Source organism: Homalodisca vitripennis, chromosome 1 (genome assembly GCF_021130785.1).
Source record: "Homalodisca vitripennis isolate AUS2020 chromosome 1, UT_GWSS_2.1, whole genome shotgun sequence".
In the NCBI taxonomy this organism is placed as follows: domain Eukaryota; kingdom Metazoa; phylum Arthropoda; class Insecta; order Hemiptera; family Cicadellidae; genus Homalodisca; species Homalodisca vitripennis.
Window position 1 is genome coordinate 66,384,363 of NC_060207.1, and position 21,246 is coordinate 66,405,608.

The 21,246-nt window shown below is 29.7% G+C and overlaps 1 protein-coding gene across 2 annotated transcripts in view; it reads left to right on the top strand.

Moving 5' to 3' along the window:
• Nucleotides 1–392: 392 nt before the first annotated feature.
• LOC124363752 (catalase) overlaps nt 393–21,246 on the top strand; it is a 51,047-nt gene continuing 30,193 nt past the window's right edge. Inside the window, exons 1-2 of one of the 2 annotated variants that reach the window (XM_046819022.1) lie at nt 393–560; nt 18,002–18,173. In XM_046819022.1, the coding sequence (XP_046674978.1) occupies nt 507–560; nt 18,002–18,173 (226 nt within the window). In that variant the 5' untranslated portion in view covers nt 393–506. The remainder of the gene's footprint in view (nt 561–18,001; nt 18,174–21,246) is intronic. The other variant, XM_046819017.1, reaches the window with a different exon arrangement.

The window sequence follows — 21,246 nt, forward strand, 5'->3', positions numbered from 1 at the left end:
AAACTAACTTTGAGCGTGTAAATGGGTGTACTGCTACAAAAACGAACTGCTTTACGTGCTTAATAAAGGAATTATTTATTTTTATGTTCAGTAGTAGCAAACGAAACTATCAATTAAACATTTATTGAAAAGCCTTTATCATAATAATATAAATACATATATTCCCTGTTGGTATACATATAATGCTTTATATAATTACAAGTATACATCCCTGCTATATCCCCAATATCCCTTTAATTAAATTTGAATGCATCATAGATAACTTTACTTTCCTTTGGAAAAAGATTAATCGTAGTAGTGAAATTATAAATGTAATGTTGGCTACTCTGATCACGATTTTACCATGTGTTTGTTCTGTATTGACACTTCATTCAATTGACTTATTCAGCTGTTACTTGGACACCTTCAGCAGGCAGAAGTATAAAAGAAGGCTCAGAGAAGAGTTGCCTGTTAGAGGTTTGTTTGGTGTGTTGTTTACATTGAAGTTTCAAAAAAGTTTGAAAACAATGTCCCGTTCTCCAGCTGAAGATCAACTTGAAGACTTCAAGAAGAAACAACAGGTACTTTTATAAATAATATTTATGATGGTATGTATACATGATAAATTAATATTGTCAAATATCATGTTAAATATTAGGTTATGTTTTGACACACTTATAGGGTACAGGCTAGAAGACAACAAGCAGTCTTATGTTTTGTTTACACACTGATAAATAAATTTAGAAAATATAACTAAATGTTGTTAATAAATCCGTTTATCAATGCTAACAAATAATAGCGGTTATAATTAATAGAACAAGCCTTTATCAAGTTTTGGTTATTTATTCTGTTTTGTGGCTTCTAAATTTACACTAAACATTGTTAAGCATATTTGAAACTTAGGATTCTCATTATTTGTGTTGGATGTTTGTGCTTAAATATTGAATTATTTTGCTTTTATTAATCACAATGAAACCGCTTAGTATGATTTTTTTATGTTTTAGCATGAACTTATTAAACACTACAATACTAGGCTGCAGAGTAATAAGCCGCCTTCAGAACAATTGAAACAACAATATTTCTAATTATCTAAACTATCAAAACAATAAAAAACCAAAATGTTGAACTGATTCATGTTATATAGGTATATGAAATTATAATATAGTTTTCAAATTAAGTTTTTATATAAATAATAAAATAGTAATTTAAGGATTAAAATTAATACTTATCTTATGTATATTTATTAAATGTAACAAACAAAATAGTGAAAAACTTTTACTTTTCACTAATTCATAGGATAAATGTGTTTGACAGCTTGTGATACAAATAACGCATGTTCATTGCCATTATACTATAGTTAGACTGTTTTATATTTAATTATTTAGGTATTTCTAATCAATAATTTGGTTCACTGATTTGATTGTCATGTTGACAGCTTATTATACTGCAGCCAAATAATATTTTCATCAAATATGCTTATTTATGTTTCAAATTTACTATAGGACTCCATCACAATATGTCATTAGAAAGGGTTTATGACAGGGCTCTGACTCTTGCTTTTTATAATTCAGTACCAACTACTGAAATCTTAGGAACTTGTTCAATTAAATACTATAATTTCTAGTTATCTTTTTGACGGTTATAGAAGCTACGGTTTTGCTCTCTGATTTTAGGGCTTCAACATAATAGTATTTAACCCTCCCACAGTCCAGCGACTCATTATGAGTATCTCTAGGTTCACTCTGTAATGGCCAGCAGCAATCATTTTAAGACATTATGTCATCTCCGCTTCCGTGATGTATCAAACAGAGCTTTAATCCAGTCAAAATTTATAAATATCTACTTGTTCACAATGAACTGTACTATCCGAAAAAGGTATTTCCAATAGACCTCACTACACATAACATAGAGCAATTATGGTGGGAAGGGTTGATTCAATAAAAATGTTAAGTTCAGCTCCAGTTAACCTTCCACTTAGTGCAGAATCTGAAGTCTAACGCTGTGACAGATTGACTCCTAGAATCTGGAATCAACATCCATCTGAAGAGATCCGAAACAGTCGGATTTCTTGAGATCCACTTCATCTTGATTACATGTGTTTCTAGTCAAGGTGTGTCTAATGTCAAAACGATGTCGAGAGTTTGTATTGAGCTTCTTCGTCACCGACTGTTTGGATCTCTTCAGATGGATGTTGATTCCAGATTCCAGGAGTCAAATCTGTCATAGCGTTAGGCTTCAGACTCTGCACTAAGTGGAAGGTGAACTGGAGCTGAACTTAACAAATCTCACTTTTTGACTTTAGCAACTTAGAGTAGTTGCATAGTTAGAGCCAGCCGCAAAGTTGTGAGAAGGGTACAAAAATACTTATATTTTCATGTATCAAACTAGTTGAAGGGAACTTTTGAAAAGTTTAGTTTTTTTGGTAGCAAGTCTATAAGTTTTCTTTCAACGTATAATAAGTTGCATACAGATAGTAGTCTGCATCTCGCAAAAGTACATATGTTTATAATGGAAAGTGATTCAAATCTAGACAGTTTTGTTTTACAAATAGCCTAAAAACAGTTTAGATATAGTTTTTAGGGCGGAACTTAAATATTTTAAAACTAGAAGAATTGAAGATTTTTTTTAGCAGTCTATGAGTTTTGTTTGCTACTGTTGAACTTGGCTCCAGTTATAGAAGAAGTGCAGTTTTTGTGTTGCTGTTACTGTCATTGTCAGCTGTTGCCTGGACTGAAAATGCCAGTTGAAAAGATATGAAGTATATTGCACAGACTTTATTCGTATAAAGAATGAGAATTACTTGCTGATTTATATTTTATGTGCGTTTTATTTATTGTGCCTATATTTTATGCTGAAACATGACAATTATTATTATAAAATCATAGGTGTTGTGTTTTGTTATATATAAAACAATATTACTTTGAATTACTTTTTATTCCAGGAAGAATAAACATTTAAACATGTTTTATTATACAAAAAAATACTGAAGACATTTTGACAAAAAAATACCAACATAAATACAACACAATGTTTATCTAACTTTTTATATTTTTGATATTCAACATATTTTGTATTTTTTTCTTTTTTTTACCCAAGATCACAAGTTAACATTAACCTAATGTAACATCTATTTGGAATTCCTATAATATAAACATCAAATCCAAAATAAATTTTTTGTACTTTTTTAGCTAGACCATAAATTAACATTAACCTAATAGAACAACTATTTGGTATTACTATGATATAACATTTGTTGGGTTTGTATGTAAAGCAATATTTTGGTACACAACCAGAGAATGCGATACTTGTGGTTTTGCACTAAAATTGTTTAGCAACTACTAGTTTTTGAAAGTATTTTTTTTTACGAGTTCTGGTATTTGTTCCAGTTCAATATTCTTACTCTACATACTTTGGCAAAAAAATGTATATATAATAAGTGTACGTTTGCATAAATCGTATACATTTTAAAGTTTAAAGCAGTTTAGAAAAACCAATACAAATTGGCCAAAATGGGCTTGCCATCTCAGAAGTTACTATGGCTATTTGGAGGGTTTAAACATACATTTTTGTTATTGACAAGTGATTATGAGATAGGAATACCTTTCGATGACTATTACTTATGTGACTTGTAGGGTAGAGTATGATAAAGGGACCTGGTTCTTCTATATTAACCAATGATATTGGTTAATTAGCCCTAGAACTGGCAAGCAATCCAGTTGATTCAAACAGTATTAGCAGGTATCCTAAGTAAACTATTTACACATTCAAGACATCAAGTCAGGATGGCTGTGTGGTCTAAGGCACACCTGTCGGATGCAGGAGTTAGCCTTGAAGTTACGGGTTCTATTCCCGCGCCTGGCGTTAAGGATTTTTGTGGTCTGGTGTTCATGTATGAGAGTCACTGGTCTGTGACAAAGCCGGTGGGAGGACCTAACTTAAATTAACAGTGGTTGGCTTGGGTGGAAGTTAAGTGATTTTCTTATATCACCACCAAATCAACCGTTTTGCATTTTTGTCTTCCCTATAAAAAAGTTATGCTCTATAGCTAAATAACAACAATAAACTCTACAGGCATGTATTATTGAATCATGACCATAATTTTTTTACTGTTGAAACTCATTTTATACCACAACAACATCCAAATTGTAATATGCATAAGCCTGTATTCAAGGGGGGTTAATGCATCATAAATTACGACTACGCTAGTTCCAGGTTCAATTTGAACAATTACTTAATTTAAATCATTTGTACAGTATAAAATGTTAACGAATTTTCAGATTTTAAACATGGCTATCATTTGATTTAAAAGTGACTATCTAAATAAAAATGATTGTGACCTTTGAAAAACTTATAAACAAGATAGTCCTAATTGTTTGAGTTGCTGTAATGGATTCTTTATTATTTAAATGAGATTTTCTCCGCCTTTTTCTGACTTAAATAATTTATTTTATGGCTATGGTTTCCTTGTTATTTATGACATTATCATTATATATAAAATTAATTCTTTTAATTTAAAAAATACTCAACAGCTTACATCATAGGCATGGCACCATCTGTCATTTTATGTGGGAACATATAAACTTTTTCCTGAAGTATCTTTTTAGTAGTTTTAGTTAGAAAAGCATTGTATTAGTTTTCACAAATGATCTGTCTAATATTTTTAAGATTAACCACACACAAACACACATACACACGTGTGTGTGGATTTTTCAGGATAATATTCAATGTTTTTTTACTTTTTTTATTATTATTATTTGTAGTGCTGACAATATTTGTAGCATTGTATAATAATTAATTATCATTTTGAATTTGGCCAAGTAGTAACTAAATAAGTGTTGAAGAAAAATTACAGGTATAATGCTATCTATGAGAGTGAAATATGAATTGTTAAGTATAAAACACAAAGAAATGCTAAACAAAGCAATGTTAAAAAAGATTTAAAGGATAAACCAAAAGGTTTCAAAATAGAAATAGAACTAAAAGCTTATTGTCAGTAATTTTTTGATATAATATTTTTATTCTGTTTACAGAAACAAGATTTGTAATCCAGTGCATGTTAGTTAATGCTACAATACAAGAAATGTAGTCAGATAAAGTAAGACAAGGGCAACCAGTCAACCTCTATTTACTTGTTAGATCATTGCTTTTGTCTGGCTATTATTCTGTCACTACTATCAAATTTGAAAAAGTAATATTCTTTGGATATTTAGTTTGAATATGTATAACAATTGAGTAGGGGGCCATTGCACATAATTAGGATTGGTCATTTGCTCAACAATTATTATTCATCTTGTAATCAAATATTTATATATTTTTTTAATTCACACCTTATGATGTCATCTTTAATTTTGAAAGGCCTCTTGTATTAAATTGAAAAGTGTTGAATGATTGTGTAATTTCTTCTACTGCAATATTTAGTATTCTATTTATTGATCCTATTTAATTTGTCTAAGATTATTGTACAAGTATTGAAAAGAAATTAGTCAAATAATTTTTATTGTGTTATGTAGTTAAGAGGCTTTTCATTTTGTATTTTAACTTGAATAGTTCTGTAATATTGAATATTTATTGTGAAAACTCAATTTTTAAACATAAAATATGACAGTAAAAGTATTTGGGACATACTAATAAACGAGCATTGAATAATAATACTTTTTATTTCAACACAAAATGAACGGGGTTTTACTGTAAAACTTAGGTGTTTCAAATTTTGATTTTGTCCATTGCATAATATGTGAATCATTCTTGATACAATTTTCGAAATGTGAACCGTTTGGTTCTGCAATTGGAAATCAGATGTTTTGTCAATTTCTCTAAAACTCCTTTCATGTTGTAATGAAGAAACAGTGATTTTTTATATTTTGCGTACTATGTTGAAATTAGATACATAATATAAATAGCCCAACATATTCTGTTTGATCTAAAAATGTTATTTTATTTTCTTTTATATTATTCTATTATAACAAATATCAAACCAACTTGTACATTCATAATATTTTGTAATTTTTCTGCTAGTAAAACTGCTGAGATTTTAGTTCATAAATATCTTTCAGTTATTTACACAAAAACATTATTCTTAAAATCTAATACTGTTTAGAGTAATGATAGAAGAGTGAAGAAATATAGTACTATGTAGGAGTTATTGAAGAAAAACTATTAGTCTTATTATCTTATTTAAAATCTTACGTACATACTTTAGAAAACTAAACCAAGAAATAAGGGGATTACCAGAAATTACTTCAAATCAGGAAAGGAATATTCATAACTTTCTGTCAAGAGCAATGACCTGAAGAAAACAAGTCAGCTATAATACTGTTCACCAAACAAGTGTGACAAAGGTTATTTATTGATGATCAATAGCTGACAATGAAACTTCTATCATATCCAATGATGCCTTCCCTCTGGTTGAATGGCTCAGGGTGATTGACCATCTTACTAAATCAGCTTTAAATATATACAAAAAAAAGAAAATTTGTAATTATTATGAAAACAATACTGAAATACTCATAACAGTTACAAGAATACTGATGATTGGAAATTTGGATTTGATTTAAATTCTCAATCCAATACAAATCATACGGTTGATATATAACATATGGTATTATTTTTATCACATAATTTGAAATATATTATAATTTTATTCAAAAAAGGTGTAATACTTCAGACAAATATTGATACTGTCTATATTCAAAAACAAATAAACTATAAAAACTCAAAATTACAATAAACTATGAATAAAAAAGAAGTGCACAATAAACAATTACAATAATAGACTCAATTATCAATCATTTCAATCTCTTGTTTCAAGAATGATCACAACACCTGTGAAGCCACTGTTACGCTGTGGAAAAGTACACGCAAGGCAACTTGTAACAATCTATATGTTTGGGAATTCGTTTTAATAACGTCATGTTTCTGAACTGAGAGACCAATTATTTCTTAGACATTTGTTCCAACCCAGAGTCAAACATTAATGTAGATTCGAACCTAAAACTTTATGATGCTCTATTTGACTAACCCAACCACAATGGATAAGTTATGTATTTTTAACATAAATCACTATTAATTGAACACGTTAATGGAAATAACAGTATCAGGTGTATCAGGATTGTAAAGAAAATTTAAATAACATTTTTAGATCAAACAGAATATGTTTGGCTATTTATATTATGTCTCTAATTTCAACATAGTAAGCAAAATAAAAAAATCACTGTTTCTTCATTACAACATAAAAGAAGTTTTAGAAAAATTGTATAAAACATCTGATTTTCAATTGCAGAACCAAACAGTTCACATTTTGAAAATTGTATCAAGAATGATTTACACATTTATGCGATGGACAAAATCAAAATTTGAAGCACATCAGTTTTACAGCAAAACCCCATTCCTTTTTTTGTTGAAATAAAAAGTACTATTATTCAATGTTCAGTTATTAGAATGTTCCAAATACTTTTACTGTCATATTTTATGTTTAAAAATCGAGTTTTCACAATAAATATTCAATATTACAGAACTTTTGAAATTTAAATACAAAATGTAAAGACATTTAACTACATTACACAATCAAAATTATTTGACTAATGTCTTTTCAGTACCTGTTGTCCAATAATCTTAGACAAATTAAACAGGATCAATAAATAGAATACTAAATATTGCAGTAGAAGAAATTACACAATCGTCCAATATTTTTCAATTTAATACAAGGGCCTTTCAAAATCAAAGATGACATCATCAGGTGTAAATTAAAAAACATTGAAATATATAAATATTTAATTACAATATGAATAATAAATGTTGAGTAAATGATATAATCCTAATTAAGTTCAATGGATCCCCTACTCAGATATTGTACATATTCAAACTAAATATCCAAAGAATATTACTCTTACAACTTTGATAGAAGTGACAGAATAATAGCCAGACAAAAGTGATGAACTAACAAGTACAAGATATCTCAATACTTTGACAGTTCTGTGGCATTATTCCACTTATCTAAGTGTCACTTTTACAGACCTTATTGGACATGGATTCTGATTGTGCTAAAGTCCAACAACATCACAAAGAGTCATAGCCATTTTATTATATTCTGAGTTGTGATGCTTGACCCAAACATCATAAATTAGTGGCAAGTTATAGCAAGACTGATTTTATTAGATGAAGTTAGTACTGAGAGTTTCTCTTTTATATATTTTAATATACAGTACTTTGAATTATTACTTCTTGAGTATTACTGAAATAATTAATGGTTTTAGGCTGTATGTCAGCAAAAATCACTCAACTACCATAAATACCAAAGTATTTCCAATTTTAAAATAAAAAAGGATAAAAGCATTTATTATATTTAAATACAAAATATACTAACACATCTAATCAAAATCAAATTAAAAGTACTATGTATTTAAATAAAAAAATTTGTCCTAGCAAGGCTATATCTTAAATTTAATTTTAAATATATGTAAAAATTGAACAATTAATCATATAAATTAGAATGATATAACCACTTAAAAATTATAAAAAATTATTTAAAATCTAATATCCTCAACTATATAATTCTTATGGAACAATTAAACATACATCCAAATTTATGTATTTAAGTACGGTACCACAGTAATTTATGTTTCCTGAATGTTTGAATTTATCTTACAGCTGGCATAAGCCAGATATCCATCCAATCAGATCATTTTTAAAAAACATTGATGGATATCCAGTCCGATTATGTACCAACACATTACATAACTATAGAAAGAGTGAGTATTATGTGATTGCAATAGTCAGTATGTTTGCAAAAAGAAAATATTAAATTTTTTAATAATATTGGGTTTTTGGTGTTCCATGGGTGCTCCAACAAATATACTGTATACTGATATTATTTGTCATATAAATACAAATATGTTATATCAATGGTTTTTTATTTCTAATTAATTTATATCATAACTATAATTTTTGGCATATTACATATATTTTTGGTTTTTGACTTATCACATGAAATAAAAACTAAATTCATCCATTTTTTTATTATTTATAAAAATATTTGGTATCAATTTACAATAACGTGACCATGGAAAGGTATGTTCATTTTTGTCCCCTGAAAACTACAATATTTCCTGAAAACAATAGTGAAGAAAAAATTCGTCGGCAACGAAAATCAAAGGAGTTACGATTTTTTGAAAACTCTGTTTTTGACAGTATCTCTGGCAATTTTACTGAAATGATGCTGACAAGTACGTTAATTCTGTCAACGATGCCTGCCCGCTGCGCAGTGCTGCGCACTGCTTGCTCTTTTAGAAAAAAAAATTAACTCGAGCTTGCAAAAAGTCGAATCCCAGATCACGTGATGCCCCTGATCCTTAACCCTCCAAGTGTTGTTCGACAAAATTTTGTCGGTCGGTTATTTTCCATTTTTAACGCAATAATGCCCGAAAGGCATCAATATAATACAATAATATACTTTCCCCCCAGTTTATATGCACCTGTGATAATAATACTTGGCTATAAATGCCCAACCCATGAAAAAAAGTCCATTTTTCATGGTCACGGTATTGTAAATAAATACCAAATATTTAAAAAAATACTCGTTATTAAATTTAAGATAAAGTTATTTATTAGATATATCTATATTTTTTATTTTTTCGCTATTCCCCTAAGAATGGAAAATAATGTATTAACATTTTTATATCAATGTGCATATGCTCAGGTATTTTTAAGCTATATATACTAAAAAATACTATATATTTCTGAAGTACTATAAAGTATTGGATGATTTACCTATATGCTTTGTATATTATTGGATTTATTTAATATATATACAGTTTGTTTTATACACATACATTTACACTTATAGTTAGGTACAAAAATAATTAGGTTTTGAATTTTTGTTTACTTTTGCTCATAATTTTAACACGTTTGCTAGCAAAGGTTTAGCAGTTTGTGTTATATAAACCAATATTAGCTCTCCGTTGTAAAAGTGTTAAAGCATCATAAAAGTATAACGAAAGTAAACACAATTGTAACAATATATTTTTGAGTGTTTTTGTTAGAGCATTATTTCTAACATTTTGCATTTAGAGCAATTTTTGTGCTTAAAATAATATGTGTCATTACAAGAAATTTGCATATCAGGTTTGGAGTTAAATAAATTCTTCTAAATGCTCATGATTTTTGTGTCTGATAGAGTTAACAGGTCATTTTTAACTTTTTACAGCCTCTTGATAAGATAACAAAATTATAATTTCGATTTTTTAAAATGTTTACTTATACATTCATTTTTATGTGAATGTTTCAAAATGGTATGACTTTTGCACGCAGGTCTCTCTCAGTTAGTTTAGAACTCTAGATAATTGTGGAGTCACAAGGGCAATGAGAGAAAGAGAGAGGTTATGTAATGTACAATTGGGCACCAAAGGGTGGGGTTTGTGACCCAGTCTTGTTTAAGGTGGGATAATGACCTTGACCTCTAACCTGGTCACAAATACCTTTGTCTGCCTCTCACTTTTTACTAATACACCAGAACAATTTTTAAACTGACAGCAATGAGTGTAAATATTTTTATTCATGATCTATGACTCATTTTTGTTCTAAAATGTGGTTAGAGACAGTTTTAAAAGCATTTGTTGTATTTGTACTAATTTTCAATCAGACTTTTTAGCAATGAAAATAGTGGAAAATTAAAATCAGGTTTAATTAAAAACTTTATTTTCTTGCACAAATTAATATTCTTTCAGTGGTCATTAGAATAACAATTTTAATTAAATTACAAGCAAAAGTGCAAAAGTAATGTTTTATCAGCTTATTAACCAAGAGAAAAAAAAGACATTTAGGCCACAAAGCTATTCTGATAACTGCATGAATTTCATATTTTCTGCTTAAACCCTTAATTGCCACAGCTATATTAACACGGGCGATCCCACTTTGTGTTTAAATGCCACATCTGTTTTATCACATGCAGAAGAGCTGCTTTGCTACACGACGCCAGGCAGCTATAGGATGACACATATTGGCCTCTAGCAGTGTTTTTTTTAACTACTTCAAATCCATAGTAGTGCTGTTTAATTGCTACTACACTTTGACAGTCAACTAAGAAACTATCAGGAAAGCACTTAAGATGTTAGAAACAAAACGTTATTGTTTTTTCAATTGTGTTTTTGAATTTTTGTTTGTCTGTATTTTTTTATTTTCCATTTTAAGTTTAGTTCAGTAGGTAAGGTAGGAGTTATTTGTAATAATGATAAGGATGTTTTATCAATTTTAGTTTTTGTCTTGATGTGTTTTTATGAGTTGGGCATTCAGCAGTGTGTAACTTTTCTGAGAATGATGACAATCGGGATGTGCACTCAATTTTGAACCACAATCTGACATGACGAATCAGGAGATTCTAACCACAATCTAACGTGATGAATCAGGAGATTCTAACAGCGGTGTTTGTTGTGCGTGTATGCTGACTGTAGAGCAGCTCTTTACACAGCAAATAAACCCGACAGTGCGGGGTGATAGCACTTTTAAAAACCCTGCACTTAAAGGATTTATACTTTCACTGCATCACTATGCAGAGCATGATGTAGACTGTGAGGATGTCTAGCAATATTGACATATTCATTCAATAACATGTTTACAAGACTTGCAGGATAGTAACTGAATAGTAGTCTCTCTCTTATATATTAATAAAGCAGCCCAAATAACACACCCTAATAAAAAAGCAATATTAAATTTTATTCCAGGACTTCAAAACCATAGGTAAACATTTTACTTGCCTGGAAAGATTGTTTTAAAATTCTATTAAGTGTTGTAAACATCAGATATGGGGAATTTGAATTATAGGCCTACTCTATTTAAAACTTCATGTTGAATTAAGATAACAACAGATTAAATTTATTTTTTCTCAAAGCACGTCATTGTGATAATTTCATGTCATGTGAAATTGAGCCACAGATAAAGTAGATTGCTTTATCATGTTTAATGAAATGAACTTAGCGATAACCATGCAATAACAAGTGGCTATCATTAAAATGCTATGGATCATATTCAGTTTAATTTTGCTTATTATTTTTTACAATCATTTTAAAAACCAACAATCTAGAACACATCTGATTATATTCAAATAGTATTAAAAATGTCTTTTAATTGTATGAGTGTCACATGTAACCTGTTGAGGAGTAGTGACAGTTATAACCGTCAACTTGTTTAGAGTCTACAAGAATAAGCAAAAGTATCATTGACCTGTTGATGAGTTCTGAAGGCTATAACTGTCAACTTGTCTAGGGTGTACTAGACAAGTAAGCAAAAGTATCATTGACTTGTTTAGGAGTACTGACGGCTATAACTGTCAACTTGTCTAGGGTGTACTAGACAAGTAAGCAAAAGTATAATTGACCTGTTGATGAGTTCTGAAGGCTATAACTGTCAACTTGTCTAGGGTGTACTAGACAAGTAAGCAAAAGTATCATTGACTTGTTGAGGAGTACTGACGGCTATAACTGTCAACTTGTCTAGGGTGTACTAGACAAGTAAGCAAAAGTATCATTGACTTGTTGAGGAGTACTGACGGCTATAACTGTCAACTTGTCTAGGGTGTACTAGACAAGTAAGCAAAAGTATCATTGACCTGTTGATTAGTTCTGAAGGCTATAACTGTCAACTTGTCTAGGGTGTACTAGACAAGTAAGCAAAAGTATAATTGACCTGTTGATGAGTTCTGAAGGCTATAACTGTCAACTTGTCTAGGGTGTACTAGACAAGTAAGCAAAAGTATCATTAATGGGTTCCAGATAATAAAGATTACTTTTAAGCTGTATATTTATTCAAAATGTACTGAAACATTATAAAAGGTCAAAAATACCTTATTATTCCTATTGCCTTATGATACTTTTTTGGCTTTAAAACTACATTCAGTTTTTTTAGAATTTTGGCAAAGTATGATAATTTTTAAACACAGGTACATGGGAAGTGCTACTTCTCATATTTAGTGTACTCATAAGCAGTTTCTTTTCTGTCACTATTGAGTCAAGACTGTACATCAATGATCAATGAATTTCTAGAACTGAGAATAGCATATAAATAGACTTGGTGCGAGAAAATTACGGGACATTGACGGCAAAGATGTGATTATATGTTCTGTCGAACTAGGAGCCAGCACGTTACAGCAATAATTAGTTTGAACATTTCACAGTCAAAATAGTACTGAAGAACGTAAACAGCCATAGTATATTATTTGAAAAAGCCCATGATAGACGGTTAAATCTGATTATTCTTTTGGAATAAAACGGTTATAACCGTCAATACTCTTTTGGAACCACTTTCAGCTTCTCCCCTACATGTTATATAAACAGTACACATTTTATAACTACCCGAAAAATGTTTATTAAGTTTAATGCTTCATTAAAGTGTATTTTGTAAGAGTTACGTTATGATTTAAATTATAGTTAAAAAAATATTAAACAAAAAAAATTTTACCAAATTATTAATACAGTTATTGTAAAACAAATTTATAATCAGTATTTTTACACCATGAACTTAAGAGAAAATACTGTACAACTAGAACTGTACAATAATAAATGGCCTGGCTGATTGATTATGCTAAGTATAAGCACTAATTATGAGCTGGAAATGTAAAATTTGAACAAGCTGTACGTTGGAAAAGTTTAAACTTTGCCAACTTCTTTTATTTAATTGGCATTTTGGGTCTAAAATAGGAGCTCCCACTCTCCTGTGGCCGTCTACGAGAAATAATAAAGTTATCTGACTACAGTTTCTAGTAATAATTTCAGTGCCATATTAATTCAAACTATAAATTTTATGTATTTTTAGTTTAAAAAATCCACATAAAAACACTTGAATTATGGTTTACAAGTGATGGATTTATTGTTTATTCCCATTACATATAGTTTATTACTTTTGTTTCAAACCAGGTAGAAAATCTGTGACAAAATTTCGACCAGTTCAGTGGAATCATGATGCTTTTAGAAACAATATTATAGTAGACATAAATTAGACTTATTATTCAGTCAAAACGTTATCGTTACAATAAACGTGTTTGGTTAAAATCTGTTTCTCATATTGGTAGAAATGTATGTTTTTAAAATTATGTATCGAAGCTTGAATCCTACTTGGAGCTATTACCAAAGGAATACTGCAACTTATATAAGATTAAGGAATGTAAATTTACTAGTAAGTTTATGTTATTCACCACAACATGGTAGATAGGGACATACCTCAATGTGTGGATAGTGAAGGAGGAAAATATTTTATTCAAATTCATGTAAACAATATTGAAACTTTCGTTCAAAGTTATAAACAGTCTTATAATATTAAAAAAAAAGGAGATATTACTGTATACTCCCCTCCCCTCTAACGAAATATAAGATGATGGCTTGCCCATTACAAACTCAATATCTGGATGAGTCCTGGTACTTAGAAAAATATATCAAACTAAGCATGAAGACTTATGAGGGTCACTTTACTTATAAGTTCATTTATAATCCTGTTTAAAATAAAATAAAACACAATTTTTGGGGGGTTTTAAATGTTCTGTAGTAATGGTGCTTACAATTACTATTATCTATTGTTATATGGTAATTCTATTTACATCAACTCATTGTGCTCTAAAACAGTTGTATAAATAGGTAGGTTAGGAATTAAGAATGAAAAAAATACACTAAGTTGTACAAAAATACAAAAATGTCAAAGAAATTAATTTTTTTAACTAAAACACAGCAAAATTGCACATTTAATGTGCCTCTAACATGCTAATTCATGTTTACAGCTGGTTTATTTACAAAATTTAATATTTTACCATTAATTCGGTTTGTATTTTTTGTTTTTTAATGGGCTTTTTGTGATGGCTCTTACTGTGGGTTTTATAATAGGTATATAATATTATAAAATGTAAATTTGAGGTTTTTATTCTTACAATATAAGAATGAACTCCTTCTATTATACCTATACGGGGAGAGAAGAGGTGTCATGTGTAGAAACTACAGTCGTGTAGGCCAGGCTGGGCTACCTGGAGGGACAGGACCACTTTCCCTTTTACTCAACTCTTGTGGCCTGATTACTACCTCAAGGTCATCACCAGCCGGCAGTCTTCATTCATCTCATATATCACTGACATTACTTTGTAATTGTGACATTTAAAAAATTACTCGTGAAGATTTGAACACTCAGCTGTTAATGATAGGTAGCCACAGAAAGAGAGAGCCTTTTGTTGTCCTAAAACGAAAGGTAGCATATTTATGTTATTAGTAATTTGCTTGTGGGTACTATTCATTTGCATCAAATTAAAGGATTCTAATTTTTTTCCAAGAGATTGTTTTTACCCATTCATTTCTAATACATTAAACTGCATATGTAAATACCAGTGTAGTAGTAAGAAAACCCCAGTATTGTATGTTATTAATAGTAATTTGTAGAAATTATTGTTTTGTATTAAAATTAAAGCCTTCAAAGCACTAACTTAAAGTTGTCACTCTTTTGAAGAAGCTATCATTCAAGTGCTTCTTCTATTGCACCATATTATAGACCCTCTACATGTTACCGGAAAATATCAAACCAAGTACTCTTGAGATATTAAACATCATATTCACATATCAAAACACACAGAATCAGTGTCAAGAAATGAATTAAATCCCTCTCAAATAATAAATCTATTTTATCTCTAATTTATTATCATTGGACAATTTAAACAAACAACCTTTTTGTATTGGAATTTTACCTATTATCTTTACAATTCTTAATGATTTTATCTATATATTAATTTTAAACATTAATGCCAAGAAATTATTCAAACGAGTTGTATTGTCACACCTGAAATTAATGTCATTTGATGTCAATTTCTTTCTCCCATAATTTAGAATTGTGTGGTACCAATTTAAATGAGAACAGCAAAGAACACTGACACATTGAACTTGAATTCTATAGTCATAACTGGATTATTACTCAAGATCTAGAAATCATTAGCAATAAAATACATTTAATTTTTGAATCTGCTTTCAGAACCCAATTGGGTCTTAGTATGCAGTGTTAATCCACACTATAATAATTATAAAAACTCTTTATGACTAAAATGTGTTAACATTTTAAATAAGAAATGAATATCGTATTTAAAGGTTCTGGGTTCTCCCATGAGATATTGTGTTTTGCAAACGTATAGATAATAAATCCATTTTCTCATAACACTAATGCCAGCACTGAGCTATATGTATAAATGCCAGTGAAAAAGAAAACGTGTGCGAGTTGTTACAGTCATTTGCAGTAATTATAATTTTGCATGAAAATTAGATCCCACAGAGGACTAATGTGAAGTTGTTGTTACTTGGTAGAAGGAGTTGCCCTTCAAGTGTTTCCTCTATTGCACCATTATGAGCTCTCAATGTTTTATCAGTCAGCTAATCTCGAAACAAAGGACTCTTCACAAGTATACTCATAACAATATACTTACTTTTACATAATCAGTGTCAAGAAATAAACTGAATCCCTCATATATAAATAGTGTTTTATCATAATTATTTATCTACAATTTGTTGTCGTTATATATGTGTTACTGCATTATGCTGATTACAATAATAGTGATTATTTCTAAATTAATTTCTGTTTGGATAAATAAAAAAGTTGAATAATATAGTTCTCAAGCCATGTTATAATAATATATGTTTTATTAAACAATTTCATTTATATCTTAAATATTAAGGTCAATATTTTTACAAACAAATATAAATTGAAATTAATGTGGTTGTTTAAAACGTATGCAATAAAGTACCTTTTAATTCATGAAGGTGATGTCAATTGAAGCCAGAACAGCTACGAACACCAATATGTTAAACCTGAATGCTTGTAATCATAACTGAGGTAGTAATCAAGGTATGTTAATCATAAGCAATAAAGTACTTTTCTTTGTTGAAAAGTGGAATCTGCTCTCCTACTTCTTGAAAGGTCAACCATTTAGCGTCACTTAATAAGTGTGAAAATGATCCAATCTGCTAACCATTCAATCATCTTTATGGTCGTAAAATTCCTTCCTTCATTAGATGGATCTCAAAATGGTATATTACAGTAGCTTAGAGGAGTTATTTTAACAGTGGTCTATTTGTCTTCCACCATTCTTTGTGGATAGAATAGATTGCAGTATCGCTGTTACAGTTATCAATGTACTTAAAAATATTTTGTACATTGACATTCATTATTAAAGGTCCAATATAAAATATTCTTTTATAAAATATTTTACTCTATTTATGTCCCATCTTCTAAACTCCAAGATTGTGTTCTAGCATATAATTATGATACACAGAATATAATTTCTAGTGAGTTTTTGAAATTAAATCTTTGGATATTTTTAGACTTTTATGTCCTGGAAGAACTTACAAAAACATTACTTGGAAATCTACATTGATATGGTCTCTCAACACCCACATCCCCATGTCCAGGATAAGCTCTGTAGTCTTTACTCCTGGTGAGAATTCATTGCATCGCTGCATGTAGTTACTCTAGAGTACCATTCTTGATTCTTGTTCTGATAAACCATAGTGACTTTTAGTACACATATATTACAAACATCTGTTACCTCCTATGTCAGAAGCACCTCTGGAGAAACACCAGATTTTATAAAGGCTGCCACGATTAAAATTCAATGTAGACTTGCAAAAATCTTATGTTGCACTGTCAGACACCTTCAGATCAGTCAACACCACTCTTGGAGATAGGTTTTTCAGGATAGTTTTAGGCCAGGGTTGATAAATTTTCAAAGTAAGTCATTCAGCTCTTCTTGCCGTTCACTCTAACACCTATATTTACATGATATTAGTTGACTTAGTTCTGATCACACTTAAACAGATTGATTATTATGAGACCAGTTGTAAATAACATTTGCTTAGAAAATGTCAATATTAGCTAGTGAAGATGCTGTCGCTACACTCATTATTCATCCATAACGTGTAGTATTCATTTTTAATACACTTATTTGTGGTATTTTTTATGAGTATGAATTTATAAGATAACTGTTTAGTAAGATTTACTAATATAACTGTGGTGTATGCAGACAGCCCCTCTGCTGACCAGCAGCAATGGAGCACCCGTGGAGGACAAGACCAATTCTGTCACTGTGGGTCCCAGGGGCCCCATTGTCCTTCAGGACTTCACCCTCATCGATGAGTTGGCTCACTTTGACCGTGAGCGGATACCTGAGAGAGTGGTGCACGCTAAGGGAGCAGGTGAGCAGCAAATTGGAGATGCTTTATTATTTTAGAAGTTTAAATAGAGACAATACTTATGGTATGATGATTCAATATTGGAATATTAATGTAATTGTAAAACTTTCAAATATTTAGAAGCTCAATCATCTAGACAAAAATCGTTGTCAGCATATAAATTTGTTCCTAAAACATGGACTTAGTTACAATCAATCAGAAATTATATATGTACACATTCACTTATAATGATTAGTTTATAAAAGATATGTAATTTTTCATTTTATGTTTTGTAACACCTTAAAAATTTTGTACACGAATATAAATCTTTTACTGGTTGGGACTGGATTACAAACTTATCCAAGCCGTGTGAAAATACTATCACTCGTAAGAAATTTATTTCAAATCGGGTAAAAAATACAACACCTATAATGTTTACAATTATTCCTGCAGTGTTGTTGTATACTACTAAAAACATTGTATAGCCTGTTTCTATTGAAACCTTTTGAGATATGAAAATCGCCTAAACAAAACACTGTTGTAAATGATCAGAGAATTCTAAAACTATTTATTTTGCTCTACGATGCATTAAAACAGATATAGTTATTCCCTTTCCAAAATTTGAACGGCCATCAACTTGAAACCTTAAGAGAGATATCCACACATGTACTTGATTCAAAGTAATTTAAAATGACCTAATATGTTTAATGAAATATGACATATTAATTTTACTATTCTACTAAAGATAATATCGTGCAAATGAATGCCATCTTAATTTTTTTGTTTAAACCAGCTAGCTAATGAACTCACCCAAGCCATGTGCAAATACTGTGTTTGATAACTTCAGTATAAATCAATTAAACATTTATTGTGTTCATAAGTTCAAAATATACTGCATAAGTCCATAGATACATACATACATACATACTTACATACACATGTAGTTAGTGTGGTTAGCACTTTACCAAAATTAAAAATTGAAGTTGTATTTTCATGACAAGAAAGGTTCAAACTAACTCTGTGGGTATTACAAGCTGTCTCATGTTAGAGTATGTAAGTTTAATTAAGAAACTAATGTAAAGAATGACAATAACGTTCCACCATTTTCAGCTATTATTTTTTATCTGTTCAGTCTGTATTAATTACTCAAAAACATTTTTGTTTTATCCTTCAATCTGTCGTACAATGGTTACTGATAACATTTACTGAATTGTCACACAAAGAAACAAATTTATCATGATAACTGGCAGCTCCATGGTTTAAGATATGTGACTGATGCGAAGTGTACCCTATTTAACATCTATGATTACTCTGGTTTTATGTGCATCTTCAATTTACCTAATTTTAATCATGGTACAAGTTGAAAATATGCCTTAAAACAATTACTGCTGCTAACTTTAGTATGAAGTTTAAACTTAGTGAATAAAAGGCGGGCAGAAGTTAAAATCATCATTAAAACATGCCCGTCACTAAAATAAAGTTGGATTGTCTTCAGTGGAAGCATGTATATATTATAATTGGCTTGTTAACCAGCTTGTTAAAAATTGTAGGCAGAAATTATAAAAGGGGTGATATAAGGATTAATTGCAGTGATTAATTTGCTTTGTGTTGACAAAGAATGACCTTGCTGTGTCTTGCACAATCCTGAGAACTGTGTTACCGATAACTTCCTTTTAGTGGTTTGATAAGAATTCCACTTTCTCTGTGTAAACTTGCATCAACCACTTTATTCCACAGGCATTGCTGACTTTTATGTTAATTGAACACCACAAAGTTTAGCACCCAAAGTGGTTTCAGAGCATTAAATCACAAATACTGAATAAAAGTGTTTGTAAAAATTAGTTTGAGTAAATATAACACAATATATTTGTTTTATTTTGTAATATTTGTTCATAAAAATGTCTCTCCATGATTAACAATGTTGTGTTGTATTGCAATTTTTTGTCTGTAATATGTGTCATGCTGTTTACTGGAAAAACAAAAGATTTCAGAAAAGAAATTATAATAGCCATTATTTGTTGGGATTAATACATAGAATCAATTGTTCGGAGAGTAAACACATGCTTGGTTACCTATTTAGCTGTTTAATTTATTTGCATGTTAATAATTAGTGAACTGTTTTGATTCTTGTTTGATTGCCTCTGGTTGTTTATACTTTGAATTAATTATTGTTGAATTGTAACTTTTTTTTCGAAACAGTAACCAGCCTTTGGTTCACCTTGTAACTCTCGTAAATAAACAACAGTGTAAGAATGGACTTATCGTTATTTTTGTTTAAAGAATTTGCAATAGAAGTGTGTATGCTATAATTATATTTGAATAGGGACATGAAGAATTATTTATGATATTAGAATGTAATATTTTTAAAAGTAACTAAGTGTGGTCTAAAAATATTTTAATTGTTTGTTCTTGGTTCAATAAATCAGTTATGGTTACTTCAAGGGCAGCCTTTTTATATTGGCATTGAGTAGATATAAAAGGAGACCTACAATGAGGAATAGACACACAATAAAGTCATGTGAAAAATATATGTCACCTTGGCGTAAATAATGGATTATCGTAGTCACATGTTACTTTGTCAACTGGCAAACTATGAAAGTGATAAACGATTATAAAGGTCACTAAAAACATTCTTCGATATGGTTTATTTACTGTTCATGTCACAGAAGGCAATTTGTGAAAATTGGTGAAACTAAACTTGTGAATCTGGGTTAAATATGAAATATGAAATACTTAAGGAGAGATGCTTGGTCTACTTGTTTGGTAGTAGTATTACTTGTTGGTTTGTTATTTGTACTGAGAGAAGGTTCTGAAACAAAAATTGTATTATAAATTTATTCAATTGATAAATATAGACATGAATTATTTGCACAGAATGCTCGTAAATTGTGTACAAAATTATGCAAAATGATATGTACATAATTAAATATGTATCTAATATACTAATTATATAAATAAATAAAAAACAAACATGTTTTTAAATTTTAAATTAAAATAAAATTATTGCAGAGGATTCTAATCAATCAAAATGATAAAAATGATATTTTATGCATGTTATGCTATTGTCTAAACATTTATTGATAGTAATTAGCTATAC